Below are 21,357 nucleotides of genomic sequence, written 5' to 3' on the forward strand. Positions count from 1 at the left end.
TGTAAATTAGCACATTTTGGAGGGCCTATTTTAATTTATTAATATTGTAACTGTATAACCTCTGTGGTAAGCAACCTTAATTGTATGACTCTCCTACAGAACTGTGCTGACAAATTACCCAGGGACGTTCATAGTAACATTTTTTTTGTAACAGTGACAAATGGGAACAACCTAAATGCCCATCAATTAGGGACTGGTTAACTAAGTTATCGTACATCCATGCCATGTATACTCTGTAGCCTTTAAAAAGAATGAGGTAGATCTGAGTGACAGACATGGAAGACATCCAAGATGGATTAAGTGAAAATACAAGTCAGTGCACAGTGTTTAATATGTTTCCACTTATGTAATAAACTTCTACAAATTAAACAATCCTACATTTATTTTATGTTTTAACGGATGACTATCTTTCAAAAGCACTTCACTAAACACAAAAGGTACTTACTGTTCTCCTTCAATTCTTCTGAATCCCACTTCATCCTTTTATTAGTCTGCTTGGGCTACCATAACAAAATACCACAGACTGAGTGGCTTTAACAACAGAAATTTAGTTTTTCACAGCTCTGGAGACTGGGAGGTCCAAGATCAAGGTGCTGCCTGATTCAGCTCCTGGTGAGACCTCTCTTTCTGGCTGTAGACAGCCACCTTCTCATTGTGTCCTCACATGGCAGAGTGACACAGCAAGTTCTCTTGTGTCTCTTCTTATAAGGACACCAATCCCACTATGAGAGCCCTACCTTCATGACCTCATCTAACCCTAATTACCCCCCAGAGGCCCCATCTCCAAATACATTGCGGGTTAGGGCTTCAACATATGAATTCTGAGAGGACAATCCTCCTTATAAAAAACTCAGGCTATAAAACAATGCTTTATAACGGAACCAATCGAGGCTTTTTAAAATTAGCACATAAGAAAAAATGCCACAAAGGACCTGGATTAGTCATTCAGATCCTTGGTGTAGAGACAGTTTAGCCCACCTCCAAGACAGCTGAAATTAATCACTAGCATGAATCCAGAGTAACCAAGTTTGAAGAAACATGTTAGGCTATCAGTGATGTATCATTATGACTTATGCTATGGTTGTCATTCTTAGCTTTCAATGGGATCTGTGGGAATGGCAATCCTCCCAGCTTCCTAAGCAAGTGCTGGAGGGAAGTGCTATAATGGGAACCTGTGAACTGCAGGTAAAATGTGAATTGCACAACAGTCTTCCTGAAATTAAAAAAAGGTTATTGCTAATGAAGAATGGTATTACTAACCAACATCTTTTCCCAGCACCATATTAGATTCATGTCACTGCTGACAGGAGCATTTCATGACACTGCAGAGCCATGAACCAGAAATTGAAAAATCTGTAATCTGCATAGAAATGGTGCAGATACCCAAGAGCTAGCAAGGTAGGATCTTACTAAAAAAAAAAAAAAAATTTTTTTTTTTCACTAAAGAGGTTTGAAAATGCAAACAGACAAAACAAAGGAAAACGTTTCCTCTTGTTAAAACCCCATTACTGACATGGAATAAACTGCATCATGAATGGTGCAATAGGAAGGTGTTCCTTTTCAGAAGGCAATAATGATAGTAGAGTTAAATAACACAAATAAATGGAGATTGCAATAGAAGTCCATTTTATTTAAGCTGCCAAAAGGATTAGGAGCTTTTAGAGCACACTGGGGGAACTGGTTGGATGGCTGAGGATAGCCTAATAGATTTATTATAGGGACATTGTAAAATGGCAGAGACCAAAAACTTAAGACATAGCTGTAAAGCTTTTTTTCCTTTAAAGGGATCCATTCTCGCAAATCTGGTTGTGTGAAACAGAAATTTCTTTGTTCAAGTTTCAATCCAAATGCAACTGCTCTGAAGAGAATGGCATGAAGTATTAGAAATAGTCAGCTTCTCAGACTCCTAAAGAGGTTGGGGGGTGGGGTGGCAGGGGCGGGGAAGATATTTACAAAAACAAATACCAAAACTGCGCAGGTGGCACAAATTGTAAAAGTCAAACAAGGCAACTCATATGACCTGTGGAATCATGGTTTGCCTTCTCAGTTTCTTTCATTAAAAGCATATTTGCTCAAAGCCACAAAGTAAAGGAAGTTTAACATTTATTTTTACAATTTCAGTATTTCTATTATTTTCTAATTCAAGTTTATCCCAGTGGGAGGCATAAAAGGAGGCTCTTAAAAACTAATGATTGCTTAAATTACTTTGTGTAAATTCAAACCTTCTCATTTTAGAGCAACCAAACACTCCATGTCAGTGGTTCTCAGTACTTGCTGCAAAGGAGAATCACCTGGACAGCCTGGACAGCCATACAAGAATACTGATGACCTTGCTCCACCCTAAGCAAATGAATTAGAATCTCTGTGGGTGTGGCCAAGGCATCAGTATTTTTTAAGGGCTCCCAAGATGAGTCTCCTTTGAATCCAGGACAGAACCATTCCACTTCTAGGTTTAGAATCATGTCATATTACAATTTATATTTATATATTTATATTTCTCTAAATCCAAAAGTGGTACCCGCATAATGCAGAGAATTACTAAAAGTATGGGAAAGCACAATTTTAAAAAATGATATGAAATCCCATTATTCCTTAATGTGTTTATTCCTTAATGTGTCTTCTTTCTATGAATATACCATATATGAGAGAATAATATGTAAAATATGTATTCCAAAAAAATACATTTTAGAACTAGAAGGTACCCTAAGAAGTTATCTGGTACAAGTCCCTTATTTTATAGATGAAGAAATGCAGGCCAAGAGAGTTCCTACCTCTCTTAGGAGTTCATTTGGAGTCAGGATTAAACTATGTTTCCCTTTACTTTTCTTACAAAACACATTTTTGTGCAAAAACTTGGATCCTCAAAAGTTTAATTCCAAGAGAAATGCAAATCAAAACTATAATGAGATATCATCTCACACCAGTCAGAATGGCCATCATCAAAAAATCTAGAAACAATAAATGCTGGAGAGGGTGTGGAGAAAAGGGAACACTCTTGCACTGCTGGTGGGAATGTGAATTGGTTCAGCCACTATGGAGAACAGTATGGAGGGTCCGTAAAAAACTACAAATAGAACTACCGTATGACCCAGCAATCCCACTACTGGGCATATACCCTGAGAAAACCAAAATTCAAAAAGAGTCATGTACCAAAATGTTCATTGCAGCTCTATTTACAATAGCCTGGAGATGGAAACAACCTAAGTGCCCATCATCGGATGAATGGATAAAGAAGATGCGGCACATATATACAATGGAATATTACTCAGCCATAAAAAGAAACGAAATTGAGCTATTTGTAATGAGGTGGATAGACCTAGAGTCTGTCATACAGAGTGAAGTAAGTCAGAAAGAGAAAGACAAATACCGTATGCTAACACATATATATGGAATTTAAGAAAAAAAAATGTCATGAAGAACCTAGGGGTAAGACAGGAATAAAGAAAGACACAGACCTACTGGAGAATGGACTTGAGGATATGGGGAGGGGGAAGGGTGAGCTGTGACAAAGAGAGAGAGAGGCATGGACATATATACACTAACAAACGTAAGGTATATAGCTAGTGGGAAGCAGCCGCATAGCACAGGGAGGTGCTTTGTGACCGCCTGGAGGGGTGGGATAGGGAGGGTGGGAGGGAGGGAGACGCAAGAGGGAAGAGATATGGGAACATATGTATATGTATAACTGATTCACTTTGTTATAAAGGAGAAACTAACACACCATTGTAAAGCAATTATACCCCAATAAAGATGTTTAAAAAAACACATTTTTATAGATTTTTAAACCTTAAAAAAAAAGTTTAATTCCAATCTGAAACTCCATTTCCATAAAGGATCTATTATTTCTAATGATATTCTAACAAACTTTAAAAAATATCAGTCAGATCTTTAAAGAGTGCCTTCTTCTTTCTCTTTAATTCTAGCACATATATAGCAAGTTGCCCTCTGTGTTCTATGGAACATTGATTCCATTGGACATTAACAGATGTGATAGAAAAAAAAAAAAAAGGCTTGTTATTCAGGCAGATTGGGAAACAAAATGAAAGGAGATTATTTACTGAATTATTTCTTGTGGTTTTAATGTTATACCAGTAGCACCGAGAATCTCTGGGATGTATGTGCAGAATACAATATCTCAAGCTTATCTGACCTTGGAACCTTTCCTCAGTTCAGTCTCAACATCTTCACGTTCTCTGGAACACGTTTTTAGCAAATAACACTATGAGGATTCCTAGAACAAAGGAATAAAAGACCTGGAGTACCCTTGCGACCAAAGAAACTTTGTTGTAGCTTAAGAAATTTTATAGCAAGTAGGAGAGTACTTTACAAGGGAAGGAATATATGATTTGAATGACAGTGACAGCAACATTGGTTATAAAAGGGAAAAAAACAGTAAACAACTTAAAAACCCAATAATAGGTTTAATTATGATATAGGTATACAGTTGAATACAAAACCCGATCACCACGAATAATGTTGGAGATTAATGACATTAAAAAACACGTCATGCGCTTGTGGCGAGCACTCTATTCAACCGCAGAACAAGCCTCGAAAGCAGGTACATAAGGAAAGGTCTGAAACACAAAGAATCTAACTTGCCCAAAATCACGCAATTAAGTAACGAAGCCAGAATTCAAACGGAGACCGTCTGAATCTTGAGCCCAAGAGCCTTAACATGCCCACTCTGCCTCCTAGGTTTGCTGCGGAGCAGGGACAGAACTATCTACGTCGCAGGGTTCCTGTGAGAATTAAATGAAATAATAGACATAAAGTTCCTGGTACACGGTGGACATTCAACACCCAGAAGCTACTAAATAACTCGCTCAAGGTCACACAATCCGTGGTGAAGCCAGGATTTAAACAGATTATTTGAATCTTGTGCTCCCGGGAACGGGTAAGAGCTCCAGACGCTTTTCAGGGCTTCAACCCCTAATGGAGAGTCAGTATAGACTTCCCTTTGTCCCATAAAACGCACCTCGGAGGTGAGGGAACACCCTGCAGGCCTTCTTCAGAAAGGAGGGAAGGCGCGGAAGACGCTTTAGGTACCTTTACATTCTTTTTTTTCCCTCCCACCTTCTGTAGCTCCGACCACACCCTTCGGTCAGCCGCCTGACAATTTCCGGGACGGAAGTGACGTCTATAGTTACGCGCCGGATGTGGACTTGCAGAGTGAACCCCAGAAGTCGCGGACGCTGTTGGGCTTGAGGCCTCGCTGAGCTTTGGTCGGGAGCTCTGCAGCTTTGGGAGGCGGCCGTTGCCATGACGGCCCAGGGGAGCCTGGTGGCCAACCGAGGCCGGCGCTTCAAGTGGGCGATTGAGCTGAGCGGACCTGGAGGAGGCAGCAGGTGAGGTGCCTGGGCAAAGTTCGACATCAGAGCTCCCACCCCAGCACTACCCCAGAGGAATAGGACCTGAACCCTCAGGCCCAACTCCGTGAAAAGGATGGGTGGCCCAGAAACGACTCCTGGGGAGCTAGCGCCTTTCTACCATAGAGGTTTCTATGACCAAAGGATGCTTATTTCATTCCTCCCTACAGGCAACGGTCTGACGAACCCACGAGAGGGCTGGTCTAATCTGGGTAGATGCATGTGAGGATCTTTATTCCTGTGATTCGAACGGGAAATGTGTAATATGAAGTGTGGAAGGCTACAACCTTAGTTTCTTGGTTTTGGTCTCTAGGAGCCGAAGTGACCGGGGCGGTGGCCAGGGAGACTCGCTGTACCCAGTTGGTTACTTGGACAAGCAAGTGCCTGATACCAGCGTGCAAGAGACAGACCGGATCCTAGTGGAGAAGGTACAGAGGTATAGATGTCACTATAGTCCTTGGGCCAGTCCTGACCTACACACCCACCGTCTCCCACGCAGCACATGAATGTCTTACTGTAGATGGCCCTTACCCCGAATATTTGATAGCTAAACCGCTTGAGATTAGTGTTACATTAGTTGACATATCAGATCCAAAAGTGCTCAATAATTGTAAAAATAAAAGACGTTTGAACATAAGATATAAGGAAGTAGGTTGAAAATTAGCTACTGGTAGCAATGCGTTCCAGTTCAAGTCATCTTTTTCTACTGGAGTTCCCTTATACCACGCAACCAACCAACACAACAGTCCGTTGCTTTTACCTTCAAAATAGATTCAAAATCTTAATTCTTATTGCTGTAATCTATCATCCTGGTCTAAGCCACTTCATCTTCTACCATTTTCCCCTTTGTGCACTCCTATAGTCAGAACGGCCTCCTTGCTGCTCCTTAAATATGCCAGGCAAGCTTCTATTTCAGGCTTTTTGTACTTGTTCTTTCCTTTTCCCCCAGATACCTTTATGATTTGCTGTCTCATCTCCTTTCAGTCTCTCACATGTTACCTTCTTAGTGAAGTCTACCCTCATGGCACTCCCTATCTTTTCTTACTTTATATTTCTCCATATCATTCATATATATTTCTCCATATCATTCATATATAGTTTACTTATTTTATTATCTCTCTTTTCACTCTTGTAAGCTCTGTGAGAGCAAGATTTTGTCTCCCAAGTCCCTCGAACAGTGCCTGGCACTTCCCTCTTAGCCTTAATATTGTTCAATATTAAATGAACTTTGATTCATGAAATGCAGTGATTTTCACAACATGAAAATGACAGAGCTGTTGTCAGTGATTTTCTTGATAAGTGTCCTGTCATTTTTCATCTTGGTACATCAAAGCATAATATGAATAATACATGATAGTAAGGTATTACTAAACTGGCGTGATTTTAAAGGCAGATTATTATAAAATATGTATTTTAGAGCAATTCTGTTGTATGGATGATTTGATATTTAAACTCTCAGATAGGGACTTCCCTGGTGGTCCAGTGGTAAAGACTCCATGCTTCCAAAGCAGGGGGCACAGGTTTGATCCCTGGTCAGGGAACTAAGATCCCACATGCTGCTCCGCAGGGCCAGAAAATTTAAAAAAAAACAAGAATTCTATAAATAAACTCTCATATAAATGATCTGTGTAAATGACAGATAAGGGAACTGTTTACACATGGCCATTTCTTCCTTTACATGAATAAACCCAAATGGACAGTGGTATATTATTCTGTTTATATAGATAGATTTACTTTATAAATATTTTGTTTAGGATTTTTTTTTTTTGGCTGTGTTGGGTCTTGGTTGTTGTGCACGGGCTTTCTCTAGTTGCAGCGGTGGGGGGGCTACTCTTCATTGTGGCGCGCAGGCATCTCATCATGGTGGCTTCTCTCATTGTGGAGCACAGGCTCTAGGCATGCGGGCTTCAGTAGTTGTGGCACGTGGGCTCAGTAGTTGTGGCTCACAGGCTCTAGAGCACAGGCTCAGTAGTTGTGGCGCATGAGCTTAGTTGTTCTGTGGCATGTGGGATCTTCCTGGACCAGGGCTTGAACCCGTGTCCTCTGCATTGGCAGGCGGATTCTTAACCACTGTGCCACCAGGGAAGCCCCTAGGATTTTTGCATTTAGGTTCATGAGTGATACTGGTCTGTAAACTTTTCTCATAATGTCATTGGCAGGTTTTGGTATTTATGAGGCCCCATATTACAGTAATGAATTCGTTTTTTCTTCTCTGAGTTTGTATAAGATTGGCTTTATTTTTTCCTTAAATGTTAAGAATTTGCCAAGGGATACCATTTGGGCTTAATTATAGAGTTTCTTAAAGTTATAAGACTATTTAAATTTCCAACTTCTTATGCCATTTAGGTAAGTTGTTATTTTTTCTAGGAATTTAGCCATTTCCCCCAAATTCATAATAGTGATCACTTTAACATATGGAAGACCTATAGAGATGTCCCTTTTTTCATTCTTGCTGTTGAATATTTTGCTTTTTATTCATCAGGCTCACCAGTATTTTCTTAATCTTTTCGAAAAAACCTTTGGCTTTGTTGATTTTAAGAAAATTTCATTAATTTCTGCTCTCATTTTGATTTCTTTCCTTTCCATTTCCTTGGGTTTAATTTACTCTTTTTCTTACTTCTTGAAATAGATGCTTACTTTTATTTACTCTTCTAATATGTATTTAAGGGTGTAAATTTCTCAAAGCTCTGTGTCCCAGTTTTAATATATGGTATTTGTTATCAGTTAACAATATTTGTTTTCCACTGAAATTTCTTCTTTGATTAGTGGATCATTTAGAGCACATTTTTTCACTCTAACACATAGGGGATTTTCTAGTTATCCTTTTGTTATTGATTCCTAGCTTAATTGCATTATAATCAAAGAATATGCTTTGTATGATTGGAGTTCTTTGAGAGTTATTGACACTTTCTCCACAGCTCAGTAAGTTGTCAGTTTTTGTAAATGTCCTATGTGTGTTTGAAAAGAATGTGATTTCTGCACCTGTTGGGTGCAGTGCTCTATTTGTCAATTGGGATAATAATATCATTCAGATCTTTTATATCTGGATTTGTCTGTTTGTTCTATTAGTTATTGAGGTATGCTAATCTACCACTATGTGGATTTATCTAGTTCTTCAGTTGTAGATGGGCCAGTGATAGATGCAGAAGTTTAAGAACAAAAATAGGGAAGTCTTCTCTTTACCACAGGTCTTGGGGAAAAATGGTATTTGGGAAACCCATGGGGAAAAACAGAAATGGTGAAGATGCCTTATCTTTAGAAGAGCAAGCTTCCTGTGGCAAAGTGGGAGAAGGGCAGAGGTGGTGGAATTGAGGAGTCAGCTCACTCAGAAGCACGAAGTCGGGAATTGTGTTCATTTGACTTTAACACCAGTGATATAACGTAGGACTGAGGATAGTGATCAGAGGTTAAAACTGTGTTTGTTTTAGCGCTGCTGGGACATTGCCTTGGGTCCCCTGAAACAGATTCCCATGAACCTCTTCATCATGTACATGGCAGGCAATACTATCTCCATCTTCCCTACTATGATGGTGTGTATGATGGCTTGGCGACCCATTCAGGCACTTATGGCCATTTCAGCCAGTAAGTATTCTTGAAATAATAATCCTCCTTAAGCTTTAAGAATCAAAGGCAAATTCTTCGGCAGAACCCATTACAGGAAGTCTTTGGCACAGCTAGCTCTTGGCTAGTTGCAGTAGGAGTGTGTGCAGGGTGGTGATGGCAGTGGTGGTGGCATGGAGGAGGAAATGGTGCTTGTGGGTTTTTGTTCACCTTTAATGGTTCTATTTGTACTCTTACTATGGGACTGGACTGTCTGTGTTATATATATTAATATATGGCCTGATTCGTATTGAAAAAAGAAGTTTTTTTGGTTTTTGACACTTTCTGTTACCCCAACAGCTTTCAAGATGCTAGAAAGTTCAAGCCAGAAGTTTCTTCAGGGTTTGGTGTATCTCATTGGGAACCTTATGGGTTTGGCATTGGCTGTTTATAAGTGCCAGTCAATGGGACTCTTGCCTACACATGCATCAGATTGGTTAGCCTTCATTGAGCCCCCTGAGGTAAGGCAAAAGGGAAGTTAAATTGGGGGCAGATGTAATGTACAGTAAATAGTTGATCCATTTGATGGTGGGGGATCACAGTTGCTCTTAGAGCTCATTTCTTAAGAAATAAGATCCATTAGGAGTTTGGAAATTGTTATATTTTAAAGATAAAGCAAAGTGGAGCTTATGATTAAAGTATTAAGTACTTGATTCAGGAAGTTATTTCAGTTATTTCTCATTCACCATTAACCTATTCATTTTTTCTTTTTTCAGAGGATGGAGTTCAGTGGAGGAGGACTGCTTTTGTGAACCTGAGAAAGAAGCACGTGGTGCCTATGTATCTGGAGCTCATTTACAGCCGCCTTCATGCCCAGTGGCTCCTCCTCAGCATACCAACCTTTAACATTATCACTCACTGAAAAGGACCAAAAGGTCTCTTTTCTCCATGGTGAAGAGACAAATCCTAGAAAGACAATGTACATATCACTACAAACACAAAAAAACGATACCACAACTCTTGACTGAAAATAAGGTAGAAAACTTTATTTATGTTTCCAGTAGAGAGCAAAACAACAAATGAAACCATAACTCTGTAAACAAAAGAGTGGTTGCTGATAAATCAAGAGCTACAGCAGCATCTCCTTTTAATAAATTAAATGGTTGAGAACAGTGCTTTAAAAAAAAGTTGCACAAGTTTCCCTTAAATCTATCCTCCTTAATATTTCACTTCTATTTAACACAAGCTGGGACATAAAAATTCTGTTGGAGGAGATACTAGAGAAATGTGAGAAACCAATGCTGAATTCAGATTATACATGATGAAAAGAAAAATAAACCAGACCAAAAAAGCACATAAAATGCTTACAGTGTAATTGCTACTTTAATATCCACAAAAATGGATTTTTAACATGTTTAGGGAGAATGAGGATTCGCGGGATCTCAGGGGCCACAGGAATCTGAGGCAACGGAAGATACAAAGTAGTGATCTTTCCCCTGCCAAAAGGAACTTGGCACCTGTCAGACAGATGCTGCAACTCAAACTTAAGCTTTTAAGATAGCTATAAAAGGCAGAGGGCCAGCAGTTGGAAAATGAATATTGTCAAAACCTGCCCTGGTAAAGTCATAGCTAAGACTTAAAAGCTGGATCTCTTCAAAAGGCAGGAGGAGGTCTTTCCTTTCTCTTCCTGCATGAAACACAAAGCCCCTTCCCCTAAGGTGCATTCTCTCATCAAGTTTTCGGTATTGCTTTATTTGCAGTGATTAAAAGAGACAAGACAGTTTGCAGACAACATAAGCAACACATAGACATGAAATGCTCTAGACAGAGATGAGTTTAAATCTGGCCTAATAACCACTTCCCCATGTAACAGTGATTGTGTTTTAGGGCCTAAAGTAGGGGCTGTATTAGTGGCCACTAATTCCATTATCCCTTTAAAGGATTCTTACAGAGCTCCAGCCACAAAAAGCTCTTCTAAAACTAACCTTACTTTCTGTCCATTTGGCCAGAGGTTTTGTGTAAATGTAAAGGAGTTCCTGGGCAAGCTGACCTTTAGAGCATGGGTCTTTAATAGCTTGGGTCCTAGGGTACCTGTTCCACTACTGCTGGACTCAACTTAGCAATGGAGTGTTGCAATGAAAGTTGTAAACAATGCTTCTACCCTCTGCAGGAAGCAGCAGAAAAAAAAGACTTAAAAGATCTTGTCTGCTTTGCTACCTGACTGGGCTGGGACACTGAGAGAAGAGCAAAGGGAATAAACCAAAATGACTCAGTTTCTTAAGCCATATTGAAGGGTTTTTCTCCTCTGTCCATAAGGGTCAGATGAATAGTCTGCAGACTATGGAGCAAGTCAGCTTGCTCCATATCCTACTGGTAATGAAAGAGTGGTACTATTTATCATTAATAAAATGAAATTCAAAAGCAGACATGAATACAGGCAAGATAGTTTCTTGGAATACCCTATCTATCCTGTACAATAAATGAAGATCTCACATATATGAAATTACCACTCAGTCACACAGGGCAGTTTCCCTATGCTCGAAAAGCAGGTGTTTTGTGATCATTAAGTTAGCAAATAAAAAGCTAAGCTTGCAGAAGCATTTCCTTGACACATTTAGAGCTTTCTGAAAACAAAACTGAAATAGAAGACTGTTACCTTGGATAATCTCTTAGTTCAGATCCAAGTTTCTGCAGTCAAAATGAAGAATAGAATTGAAAGAAAAAAAAAATGCTCATACTTAGTGCTGAGCTGCATGCCCTCAAGTCTTCATTACGGCTGGCTTTGGGAATGAGTCCACAGGTTTCCTAATGAAATAAGTTTCTTGAAATAGGCCAATGCCAATTGCATGCCACTTCAGTGAAGTAGGTAAGAAGAGTAGCAGCAGCTCAGTAACTTTGGCACTATGGAAGGAGTATGGCTATAAAGTTCGAATTCCACTGCTGGATTCTCCCTTTGAAGGATAATCCAAAGGTTTTAGCCAAGGATTTTAGCCAGTCTTCCTAGTGTGTGTGTTCTTATGATTTTTGATCTGTGCCTATAACCCAGAGGGCATAAAAGGGAGAAGGATTAGATAACAGCTTATATATTTTGCCCATGTCTCATAGGTAACCACAGACTGCATTTATGTAAATCTTGATAGCTACCTTTTGGAGTTCGCTTAGTTTGTCCATTTGCAAAGAACCTGAAAGAAATAATTTTTACTCAACCTTTTAAAAAACAGTTTCCATGGTAACAGTGCCTGTATTACAATCCTAACCACAGGATGGGTTTGAGAAACAGCTGAAATATACAACACAGTATGTGTACTTAAACATATTTTGGGGGAATCTTATTTTGGAGGAAGTAGGGGCTGCAGTTTCATGTTTCCGTTTTTATATATTAGTACCCTAATGTAAAATTAGAGTCCTGGAGAGCAGTGGATACACTGACGAAAATTTTCATCTTGGCTTGCCATGGATGTCTCCACAAAGATGTTAGCTCCCCGTGTACTTGGCCATGAATTCTTTAGTATGATGAGGCTGTGTCTCTCTGGCTGTTACCCCCCTGGTGTCATCATTGAATCATGACTTCTGAGACTCATCTTTAATGTTAGATGTGTACTTGTCTTTTGTCTTCAGTTGAATTTCTAGCATCCCTTTTGCCAATTCATTTTATTGGTTTAGCTTGTTCTAACTTGCCTTTATCTGGTACGGGCATGGCTTGTAGGACTTGAGCGTTGTTCTGAGGTTGAGGGAATATCTGCTGCTTCTTTAAGGACAGCAGGTCACGTGGTAGCAAAGAGCAGATCTGTTTGTACTTTTCTGCACAAGTACTTGAGGCTCAGCTCATTAAGAGTTCAGCGTGATGTACACAGAACGCAGGTCTCTAGTTGATGGGAGTGGTAGTAAAGAGCTGGCACTTCCATGGAGGATGGAAGCCTTTCTGGAAAGGTGAGGCCCAGCAGAGTCATTCATGGGTAGATTATGAATAAATGGTGATCACTTCACTGCCACCACCTCGGACAAGAAGGACTCGCTCTAGTCCTTCAGTGAGCACTTCTAGGAACTCCATGTCTTCAGAATTTGTCAAGGAGACAAATAGGCAGAAGAGCACAATTTAAAACCTGGCATCATGATAATCTGAGTTTATCTGACTACAAAGCTGCAAAATCAGCATGCTTGTTTTAATTATTATATATTCAGAACTGGAGAAGTCTGAACTCTGGATTCAATCAAACTCTGAAGTAATCTGGGGATCTAGCCTCTTTGCATAAATAATACAAGACTCCCATTTGTTAGATTTTTTTCCTAAATGTTATTTTAAAATGGGGGAAACCCAGAAGTAATGTGTTATTACTACATAGCAAATAAGGCAGAAAGAAGAAAAAGCCACAGCAGGGCAACTTGTAAGATTCCAGGAGAGAATCCCAGTAATTTCCAAGTGAACCTGCTCAAGTTAGATTTTCTTCTGCCAGTTCCTTTTTCTTTTTTTCTTCAAATATAGTTGATTTACTCTTTGTTTTCTTTTAACCTCTTTTCCTTAATGGTACTGGTGGGAATGGACCAGTCTGTGCCATTGCAGTGCTGAAGGGGTCCCATAAAAACAATCCTGGAATTAGGGTATGAATAAGAACCTTATCTTTCCCCCTCAGAGGAGATTCCACTTCAACTGCCTCTCCCCTAACTCCATCCAAAAGAGAGAGGCTTTGCAAACTGGGAAGAGCCTGGAAAGGAGAAGGGCTGTGGGTGTTCCATCTCTAGGACTGTCAGAAAGGGTTCTATACACTGAATGTTGAAAGTCATGTTGCAAATATGCCACCTAAAAAGTCTCTTTAGGGTTCAGAGAGAACATCTTATACCCAACTCCCCTGAAGGAGAGTAGTATCACTAAGTAAGGATCCTTGCCTGAGACTTTTAACAGTCTTCCCTCCTCAAGAGAGGAAGTCATAGACAATAACTTTTACAGTTACTTAGTGTCCCATCTAAAACACAGGCTAAGGGCTTCCCTGGTGGCGCAGTGGTTGAGAGTCCGCCTGCCGATGCAGGGGACATGGGTTCGTGCCCCGGTCCGGGAAGATCCCACATGCTGCGGAGCGGCTGGGCCCGTGAGCCATGGCTGCTGAGCCTGTGCGTCTGGAGCCTGTGCTCCACAACGGCAGAGGCCACAACAGTGAGAGGCCCACGTACCGCCAAAAATAAATAAATAAATAAAACACAGGCTAAGATTTTCCCTACTGGAAGTTTTGCTCTCGGAAAGGATACAGTTTTCATCACCCTCAGGGTTTCGGGGTGGCCCTGGCATATTCAACAAAACCAGCTTTGCTTCATGGGACTTGTTAACTATAACCTCATTGAGCTTCACTGCTGTATGCATCCGCCTCACATTGGACTGGTCCCTGGAAGGGAAGCGTGGTGGGGAAGAAACAGGTGGGTTAAGGCAAGGAGAAAACTAGGCATATCGTCAACTTTAAAAAACTTGAGATTTTAGAGATTTTTTGCTTTAACTATGATTGATGTAATGAACAAATAAATGACTGATTGCCTTATAATATTGATATCATGGTTTTCTCATTCTACATTTTCTTGTTTTATACCAGGAACACGGTATGGACAGGAAGAAAGATGGTTAGCTTGTGTACAGTGTTAATTGGTAGCTGACAGGCATAGGCAAACAATAGAAAGATGGCTGGATTTGGGGTGAAATGAAGACTAGATTCTGTCCTGTGTATTCAGGCAGTGCCACATCTGTGGCACTAACTAGGATACTATGTTAAGTGATAAGCTTGTGAGTAGGAAAACTTACGGACGCATGTTAAGTAGGTCCTGGAATCCTTCCATTGACTTGGCCTTTTGCCCCCGGGATGCCATGTACTTGTCTTTCGTCCAGGTCATGTGCACCTTCTCCTGATAGGTCTCTGTCTCTTCATCCTCGTCAGAGCCAATGCTGGTCAATCGTAGCATTGAATTCCGATCTTTTACCAGCTGTGCCTGAGGAAGGCCCAACATAGCTGTGACCCTATACCCAATTTTCTCTCATGCTTCAGCTTTAATTATTTTGAAATGTGGTTATAGTGGCATAACCAATAAAGCAATCAGGAAAGAATCTGTCATGCTGAGAACAATACTATCATCCCTTTCAGTGATAGACTTCACAGGGCCAGGATTAGGTCAGTGCAGCAAAATCTCACCTCTCTGTCCCGCTCTGTTTTGGATAGTCGCATGTGCCGGAGCATCTGGGACCTTTGCTCCATCATCAGGGTGCGCTCGTAAGTATAAGCTGATATGTCACTGTCATGCTGCCGTAGATATCACACGGAGTAGGCAATAAGCACAAAAGAGAAAGAACCATATATTTTCATTTCCACTTACTAAATTACACCAGAGAAAGTATCACAATATCAACCTAGGTTTTAGTTTTTGTTCAGTCACTGAGCTATGTAAATATAATAATATTGTGGATTGTAGATCAAATCCAGAGCCCTGAGTCTTTTCCACAATCTAACCATGACATATGTGTTTCCTTGAAACACAAAACAAAAACCCCAGTCTTATTTTTTTTAATACTTACAAGTTATTTTTTAAGAAAAGCGATGTGTGATTTTAGCACGAATATATGAACTGAAACTTAATAAAACTGTATTAAGCAGATAAGAATCTAGCAGAAATAGAAGGGCTGTGGAACAAACAAACAGGAAAGCAAAAATTTAAAGCTACCACTAAATACACATCACATATGCATTGTACTTATCTAGATCAACATATGAGAGTTTTGTTGGAACTAAGGAATTAATCCACATTTGCAGCTGAGGAAATTCCCAAACCAGAAGAGGTTCTAGAATGACAGGGTAGTCTCTCTTATCTCAAACTCAGCTTTCTCACCATCTCCACCACTTCCACCTCTGCCTCAATGCGAAGGTGATACAGGAAGGTGGCCAGGTCCTTCTTCATCTGAATACTGTTGTCTTCTAGTTGGGCTACTGTGAAGATCCGTATGCTGCATTTTCGCCACACCTGAGAAAGTACCACATATACATGGAAAATTAAATGCAAGAAGGCAAAAAAGAGTTATTTCTTAAAATAAATGGCACTTTTGCCTAGAACAATCTTGTACAGTTTCAGGGTATATGTTCCTAGATTCTTACTTGCCATATTATTATTTATTTACTTATTTATTTTACTTACTTGCTATATTATTGTTAGGGCAAAAGCTTGACCAAGGAACACATAAAATGTAGTTTAAAGGAGTTCTTATTTCATGACAAGAAAAAAACTGGCAAAATAGAAAAGATGGCACATGATACATTAAGAGGGTGCTTTACTCAGATAGCATACTGATGACACTGTGCAGACTATAATATTTACTATTTTAAATTTCAGTCTTACCATAGGATGAACATAAATATGTATAAGATACACACACACCCTCTTAGGTGTCCAGTATTTTCGTCTTTTTCTTTTTTTTTTTTTTTGCGGTACGTGGGCCTCTCACTGCTGTGGCCTCTCCCGTTGCGGAGCACAGGCTCCGGACGCGCAGGCTCAGCGGCCATGGCTCACGGGCCCAGCTGCTCTGCGGCATGTGGGATCCTCCCGGACCGGGGCACGAACCCGTGTCCCCTGCATCGGCAGGCGGACTCTCAACCACTGCGCCACCAGGGAAGCCCCAGTCTTTTTTTTTTTTTTTTAATTCACTTATTAATGTTTTTTTCCAAGGGTTCATATGGAGCTCTATTAATTTGCTGAATTTCCCTTGGAAATAGGTATCAACTACAAAGAAAACTATTTCTTATAACGTTGAATCTGGAATCACGGAAAGCCAAGAATAATCCCCAAGTTTTCTAAGCCCCAACACTATAGAATGAAAGGAAGACTCTCTGTCTAGTGAACCAGGGCAGAAGTTAAGAGAGAAAGACTTTTTAAAAAAGGTGTCAAAATACCTTGTGCTGTTTCAGTAGGAATGGTAAGAGCATGAGCATCCCCCCATCATGCACGATCCACCACACATCAATGTTGCCCTCAGAAAACTGCTCCACATTGCTGGGAAAGAAGGAGATGTTTTTAGCCACCAGCAGGGCCAGATGGGCAGCAGTTGTCACTCGAACTGTGCCTAGGGAGAAAACAGAGAGAATCAGGATAAGCAGAGATGAATCCTTAGGCTTACCTTGCTTCCTACCATGTCAGCAAAGAAAGGATAATGCCCATTGACAGTTCTTTGAGCAAGGTGTCCTATTTACACAGTAGGCTATACCAAATCAAGTAACGAAAATCATTAAGAAAAATTTGAATAGCTAACAGAATTAGACTGAGAACTATGATTTACATTACTAGGTGTATTCTGATTACTACATTTCTAAGTGGGGGATACGTGAATTGGGGAGATTTTGATGCTGAAGAACAATTCTTCCAATTCCTGTGTGAATGTCAATGTGGGAGATCACACATGGAAATACGGCAATTTCAGAGATAATTCCTAATGTAAGACTTGGCAAGATAAACAACTGATGAACATTATGTAAGGCTGGAGGGGGTGAAGAGAATCAGGTTATTACTAGTAGTAGTTATCTAGGTGCCCTTATGAGACTATGCTTCAGCAAGGACATCGTCTCTACTTTAGGAGGCTGGGGGGTGGGGTTAGGGTATATCCTCTATTTGAGCCCTCAGGATAGTATGAGAAATGTTTTGTACCAATAAAAGTCTTCCAAGCTCGAGCATCTTCACTCTGGCGCCAGCCATTTGGCCACCCCATCACCACTGTGTTGTGCTTCATGCCCCCAAGGCCACATGACTGGATGAGGTGGGAAATGCCCTCTCTCAGCTTGGCGGCCACCACCAGCTGGGAGAATCCTTTCACCTTCTCTGCCTCCATTAGATGCTTTATGGTCTGAAAGAGAGACAGAATCTCAACACTGAATTACTTCATCCTGGGTCTTTTAACTTCTTACTCCTTCTCCGTATTATATTCCCCTCCCCCTTCCAAACTCTGCATAAGGTCTACAGAACCATTCAAAAAGTTTAATTTATCCCAATGAAATTTTATTATCCTTTGCCTTTTTCACTTGCTAAGTGCTTACTACATATGTAGGTAGTTGTCTACATGTACTGATGTTCCTCTACCTTTTCCTCTCTTCTGCTTTTCTTTCTAACATACCAAATAAATTGAGAATAGGGATCATCACAAAGTGAATATTCAATATTCCTTCTTAATTGCCCAGGGTGAGTGTGAACATAATCTCCTTCCTTCCTTAGTCCCAGTCTTGCCCTGACTCATATTACTAGAAATTCAATATGACGATTCAGTTTCAATTTAGAATTATCTCAGGTATGTTTTCTATTTTTGTTTTTGCTACTTCCACATCCCTTTTGATATTTTAATGGTGATTACTTGCGAAACTTGTATTTGTTTTACTATTCTTTTATTTATTCAAGCCAGTCTGGAGGTAATATTTCATTTAGTCTTACTTCACTCTCTTGGTAGAAAGGTAGAGAGAATAATGGTGTGGAAAATGGATATGATTTTCCCAAAGGCACAGATTAAGTCAGCGGTGTAGCTAGGATAATCGGGGTCTCTTGATTTCCAATGCCGTGCTTTTTATTTATTTTTGTGATCATTTCTGGACTAATGTTTCTTCAGCATTTCTAGTTCTAGGGTTTCAAAGCATTCCAAAATGAAATCCAGTAAAATTTTTGAAATGTAACTGAAATTTCTCCAGGGTGAGTTCTATCATTTATAATAGAGTGAAATCTACTTTCTTCTTCAGGAAGAACTTTAATATCCCATAAGCTAATCAGAAGTAGCAAAGGAATCTTGGTCATGGCACCATGTAGATTAGCAAAGAGGAAGAAAATGTGCTCATCGCTCCTTGTTGTCACAAGATTGAGAGGAACCATCACCATAGTTCAAGGGATGATTTATTTACATGACTTCTCTCAGGGCTGAGTCAATGTCTGGAGTCTATTTGGAAATAGTGCTTAGCCTTGATAATCTTATAGTTTAGAAATGCTTTTTAAATGGGAAGAATAAATTATTATCTTCTAGTTCATCGTAGTATTTGGGAGAATATGACCATTCAAGTCAGCACTATGAAGGACACCTCCTAGATCACTCAGGAAAGGGATTAATTTAGAAATCTGAGGTCTTATGACTCAACAGCACAAAACCATAAGCTAAATTCTACGAGGTCAATAAGCCTTGACTCTTACCTGCTCAGCAGCTAAAGCTTCACCATAGTTCTCCAGGAAGTTCCCCACGATGACAGAGCCCACAATAGTGAGACCCTTTCCTGCCTTAAGCTGTGAAGCAAAGGTGAGGAGGCGAGGATGCTTGACATGTAGGTCTTCATCTAGTTTCAGCAGTACAAGCAACTGAGGCCTGTAAAGAGGTTGGCGGGGAAGGGGGTGGGATGAGAAAACACTCTGGGGCTGGGGACAGAATGACAAGTCTACCCTTTAATTCAGGAGATCTGTATAAAACACGTACTTTGACAGAAGGAAGAGATTAGAGAAAATGATAGGGTGCGGCTGCACAGTTATTCTGAATTTTCCCAGTATTACCTCAAATTGATCAGTCTTGAAGGAAGAATGAAAATGGTAGAAGTCTAGATCATATAGCACATGATTAAAAGGGAACAGAGGATCAAGAATTTAGAATCAGTCAAAGCATGTCCATTTCATGAATTCCTTGAGCCCCATGATTTCCTTATCCTGTAATCAATGAAGCACACCTTTCTGTGTGGTAACTCTGTGCCAAACACCACTAAGCTCTGTTGGTTTTTTTACCTCCAGTTTTTAGTGTGTGGAGGTCCTTCTTCCAGCCGAAGCAAAGCAAATCGGGCTGCACTGAGGGACAGCCCGCGGATACCATCACCCCATTCTTTCTCAGCTCTGGGAGAAAGAGGAGAAAAGAGCAGAGACAGATTTAAACCATAAGTACAATCTCAAAAAACAGTTTACTTTTTCTTTATCTAAAAGTAACATACACACAAGGTAGAATATTAAAGCTCATATTAATTATTTATATGATGCTCTCTATTAACATAATGAACCCACAGTAAGCAGATCAACACTACCCTTCACCAACACACTGCACTACACAACCGTTCAGAATAAAGGCTGGAAGGGTCACTTAACTTATCCTGCGATGTAACTATTCAAAAGCAATAATGTAAAATAGCAATTTGGATTAGGAAGTTACTACAGATCCCAAGTTTAAATTATTTCAAAAATAATTGCAGAGAAAGCAAAACTCAATGTAATCTTCTAGATCAGAGTGTTATTTATTCCTAATTTTGGGACGTTGTTAGTGAAGTCTTAGTTGTTACAAAGTTATTCAGGACTAATTTATTTTCCATTTCAGACACAATTCCTTGCCTGAAGAGATAAGCAAGAATATTTATATTTGTGTTATACTTCGTTTTTTAATTTTAATTTTGTACTGGAGTATAGTTGATAACAATGTTGGGTTAGTTTCAGGTGTACAGCAAAGTGATTCAGTTATACATATACGAGTATTGAGCAGAGTTCCCTGTGCTATACAGTAGGTCCTTGTTGGTTATTTTTTTTTTTTTATTTCTATTGGAGTATAGTTGATTTACAATGTTGTATTAGTTTCTGCTGTATGGCAAAGTATACTTTAATACTATCATTACTATTTCAGTACATCCTTTTAGTTATCTTTTCCCTGATCCATTCATACTTTCTCAACAGGTTCCCTTTATGATCAATGGCTTATGTCTGTAAGGTGACTAAGAGAATTAGGGGTACAAAATTTGGGTACAGATGAATGAAGTTTCCTGGATCCCTAATGCAATTTTCACCAGGCTGGCTCTAACCAAACTAGCCAGTTTTGATAGTTTTAGCAGCAATCAAGGTTGTATATCCAGACTTACCCTTGGTACTCGATGTACTTGTAGATCATACCAGCTATTACCATAGCTACGATGGCATAATACCAGGAAGAAATAAACATCAGAGCCAGACAGATACTCATTCCCATGAAAGAGAGGGCCCTAGAAAATTAAAAACAAAAAGAATTTTTTTTAATGTTTTTCTAAGCAGCTGCAAAAGAAATCTGTGCCAAAGGTGCTTCTTAAACTGGTGAGAAATTATTATTTTTAAAAATTCCAATATGTTGCAGATAGAACTTCTATAAAATGCAATAAAAAATGAATTACTAGAAAAACTGTTATATGCTTGGATGTTGTGACAATGTCAAATTGCTATAAAGTTTCTAAATGCTTTTTCTCAGTTTTTATAGTTGTCTTATCATGGACTAGCAACAATCAATAGATCTGCACTGAGCCCTGAACCACCCTTAGTGCTGATGTTTCCCATTGCTGGAAGAACATATAAATGAATAGGGATGCTATGAAAGTCATCTGTAGTTATGAGGACAATTAATACCTACATGGGAAAGCAAAGATGGGACGTGTAGTCAAAATTATTAATAACTCTTTGATCTTTTTAAAAAAAGTATTTC

General features: G+C 39.7%; 3 protein-coding genes across 13 annotated transcripts in view; 1 reads left to right on the forward strand and 2 right to left on the reverse strand.

The window, feature by feature from the left end:
• Nucleotides 1-5,094, reverse strand: part of KATNBL1 (katanin regulatory subunit B1 like 1) — a 62,882-nt gene extending 57,788 nt beyond the window's left edge. The window contains exon 1 of the mRNA XM_029238982.1: nt 4,976-5,094. The gene's annotated coding sequence lies outside the window, so the exon portion shown is untranslated. The remainder of the gene's footprint in view (nt 1-4,975) is intronic.
• Nucleotides 5,095-5,135: 41 nt separating this feature from the next.
• Nucleotides 5,136-10,262, forward strand: EMC4 (ER membrane protein complex subunit 4). 3 transcript variants are annotated; one of them, XM_029237033.1, is made up of 5 exons: nt 5,136-5,345; nt 5,680-5,794; nt 8,795-8,948; nt 9,267-9,427; nt 9,683-10,262. In XM_029237033.1, exons 1-5 carry the CDS (start codon nt 5,260-5,262, stop codon nt 9,716-9,718), a joined length of 552 nt encoding a protein of 183 aa, XP_029092866.1. In that variant the 5' UTR covers nt 5,136-5,259; the 3' UTR covers nt 9,719-10,262. The 3 variants fall into 3 exon arrangements, with proteins under 3 accessions (XP_029092866.1, XP_029092867.1, XP_029092868.1); XM_029237034.1 differs by having other exon boundaries at nt 5,141-5,345; nt 5,680-5,802; nt 9,683-10,102; XM_029237035.1 differs by lacking the exon at nt 9,267-9,427 and having other exon boundaries at nt 5,141-5,345; nt 9,683-10,213.
• Nucleotides 10,263-10,509: 247 nt separating this feature from the next.
• The window catches only part of SLC12A6 (solute carrier family 12 member 6), an 87,577-nt gene continuing 76,729 nt past the window's right edge, over nt 10,510-21,357 (reverse strand). For 5 of the 9 annotated variants that reach the window (XM_029237025.1, XM_029237024.1, XM_029237026.1 and 2 more), the window contains 9 exons: nt 20,768-20,887; nt 19,659-19,763; nt 19,083-19,251; nt 17,568-17,763; nt 16,820-16,989; nt 15,765-15,896; nt 15,074-15,181; nt 14,689-14,873; nt 10,510-14,281 (listed from right to left, as the gene is read on the reverse strand). In XM_029237025.1, coding sequence (XP_029092858.1) covers nt 13,852-14,281; nt 14,689-14,873; nt 15,074-15,181; nt 15,765-15,896; nt 16,820-16,989; nt 17,568-17,763; nt 19,083-19,251; nt 19,659-19,763; nt 20,768-20,887 — 1,615 coding nt within the window. In that variant the 3' untranslated portion in view covers nt 10,510-13,851. The remainder of the gene's footprint in view (nt 14,282-14,688; nt 14,874-15,073; nt 15,182-15,764; nt 15,897-16,819; nt 16,990-17,567; nt 17,764-19,082; nt 19,252-19,658; nt 19,764-20,767; nt 20,888-21,357) is intronic. The other 4 variants (XM_029237028.1, XM_029237032.1, XM_029237030.1 and 1 more) reach the window with 4 other exon arrangements.

This window comes from Monodon monoceros, unplaced genomic scaffold, assembly GCF_005190385.1.
Source record: "Monodon monoceros isolate NGI ecotype Baffin Bay Population unplaced genomic scaffold, NGI_Narwhal_1 Super_Scaffold_21, whole genome shotgun sequence".
NCBI lineage: Eukaryota > Metazoa > Chordata > Mammalia > Artiodactyla > Monodontidae > Monodon > Monodon monoceros.

Bases quoted from the DNA above. Each gene is read 5' to 3' on its own strand.
- EMC4 (XM_029237033.1), top strand. From the start codon at position 5,260: ATGACGGCCCAGGGGAGCCTGGTGGCCAACCGAGGCCGGCGCTTCAAG. The intron at 8,949-9,266 runs GTAAGTATTCTT...TTACCCCAACAG, and splicing joins ACTTATGGCCATTTCAGCCA to CTTTCAAGATGCTAGAAAGT. The intron at 9,428-9,682 runs GTAAGGCAAAAG...TTCTTTTTTCAG, and splicing joins CCTTCATTGAGCCCCCTGAG to AGGATGGAGTTCAGTGGAGG.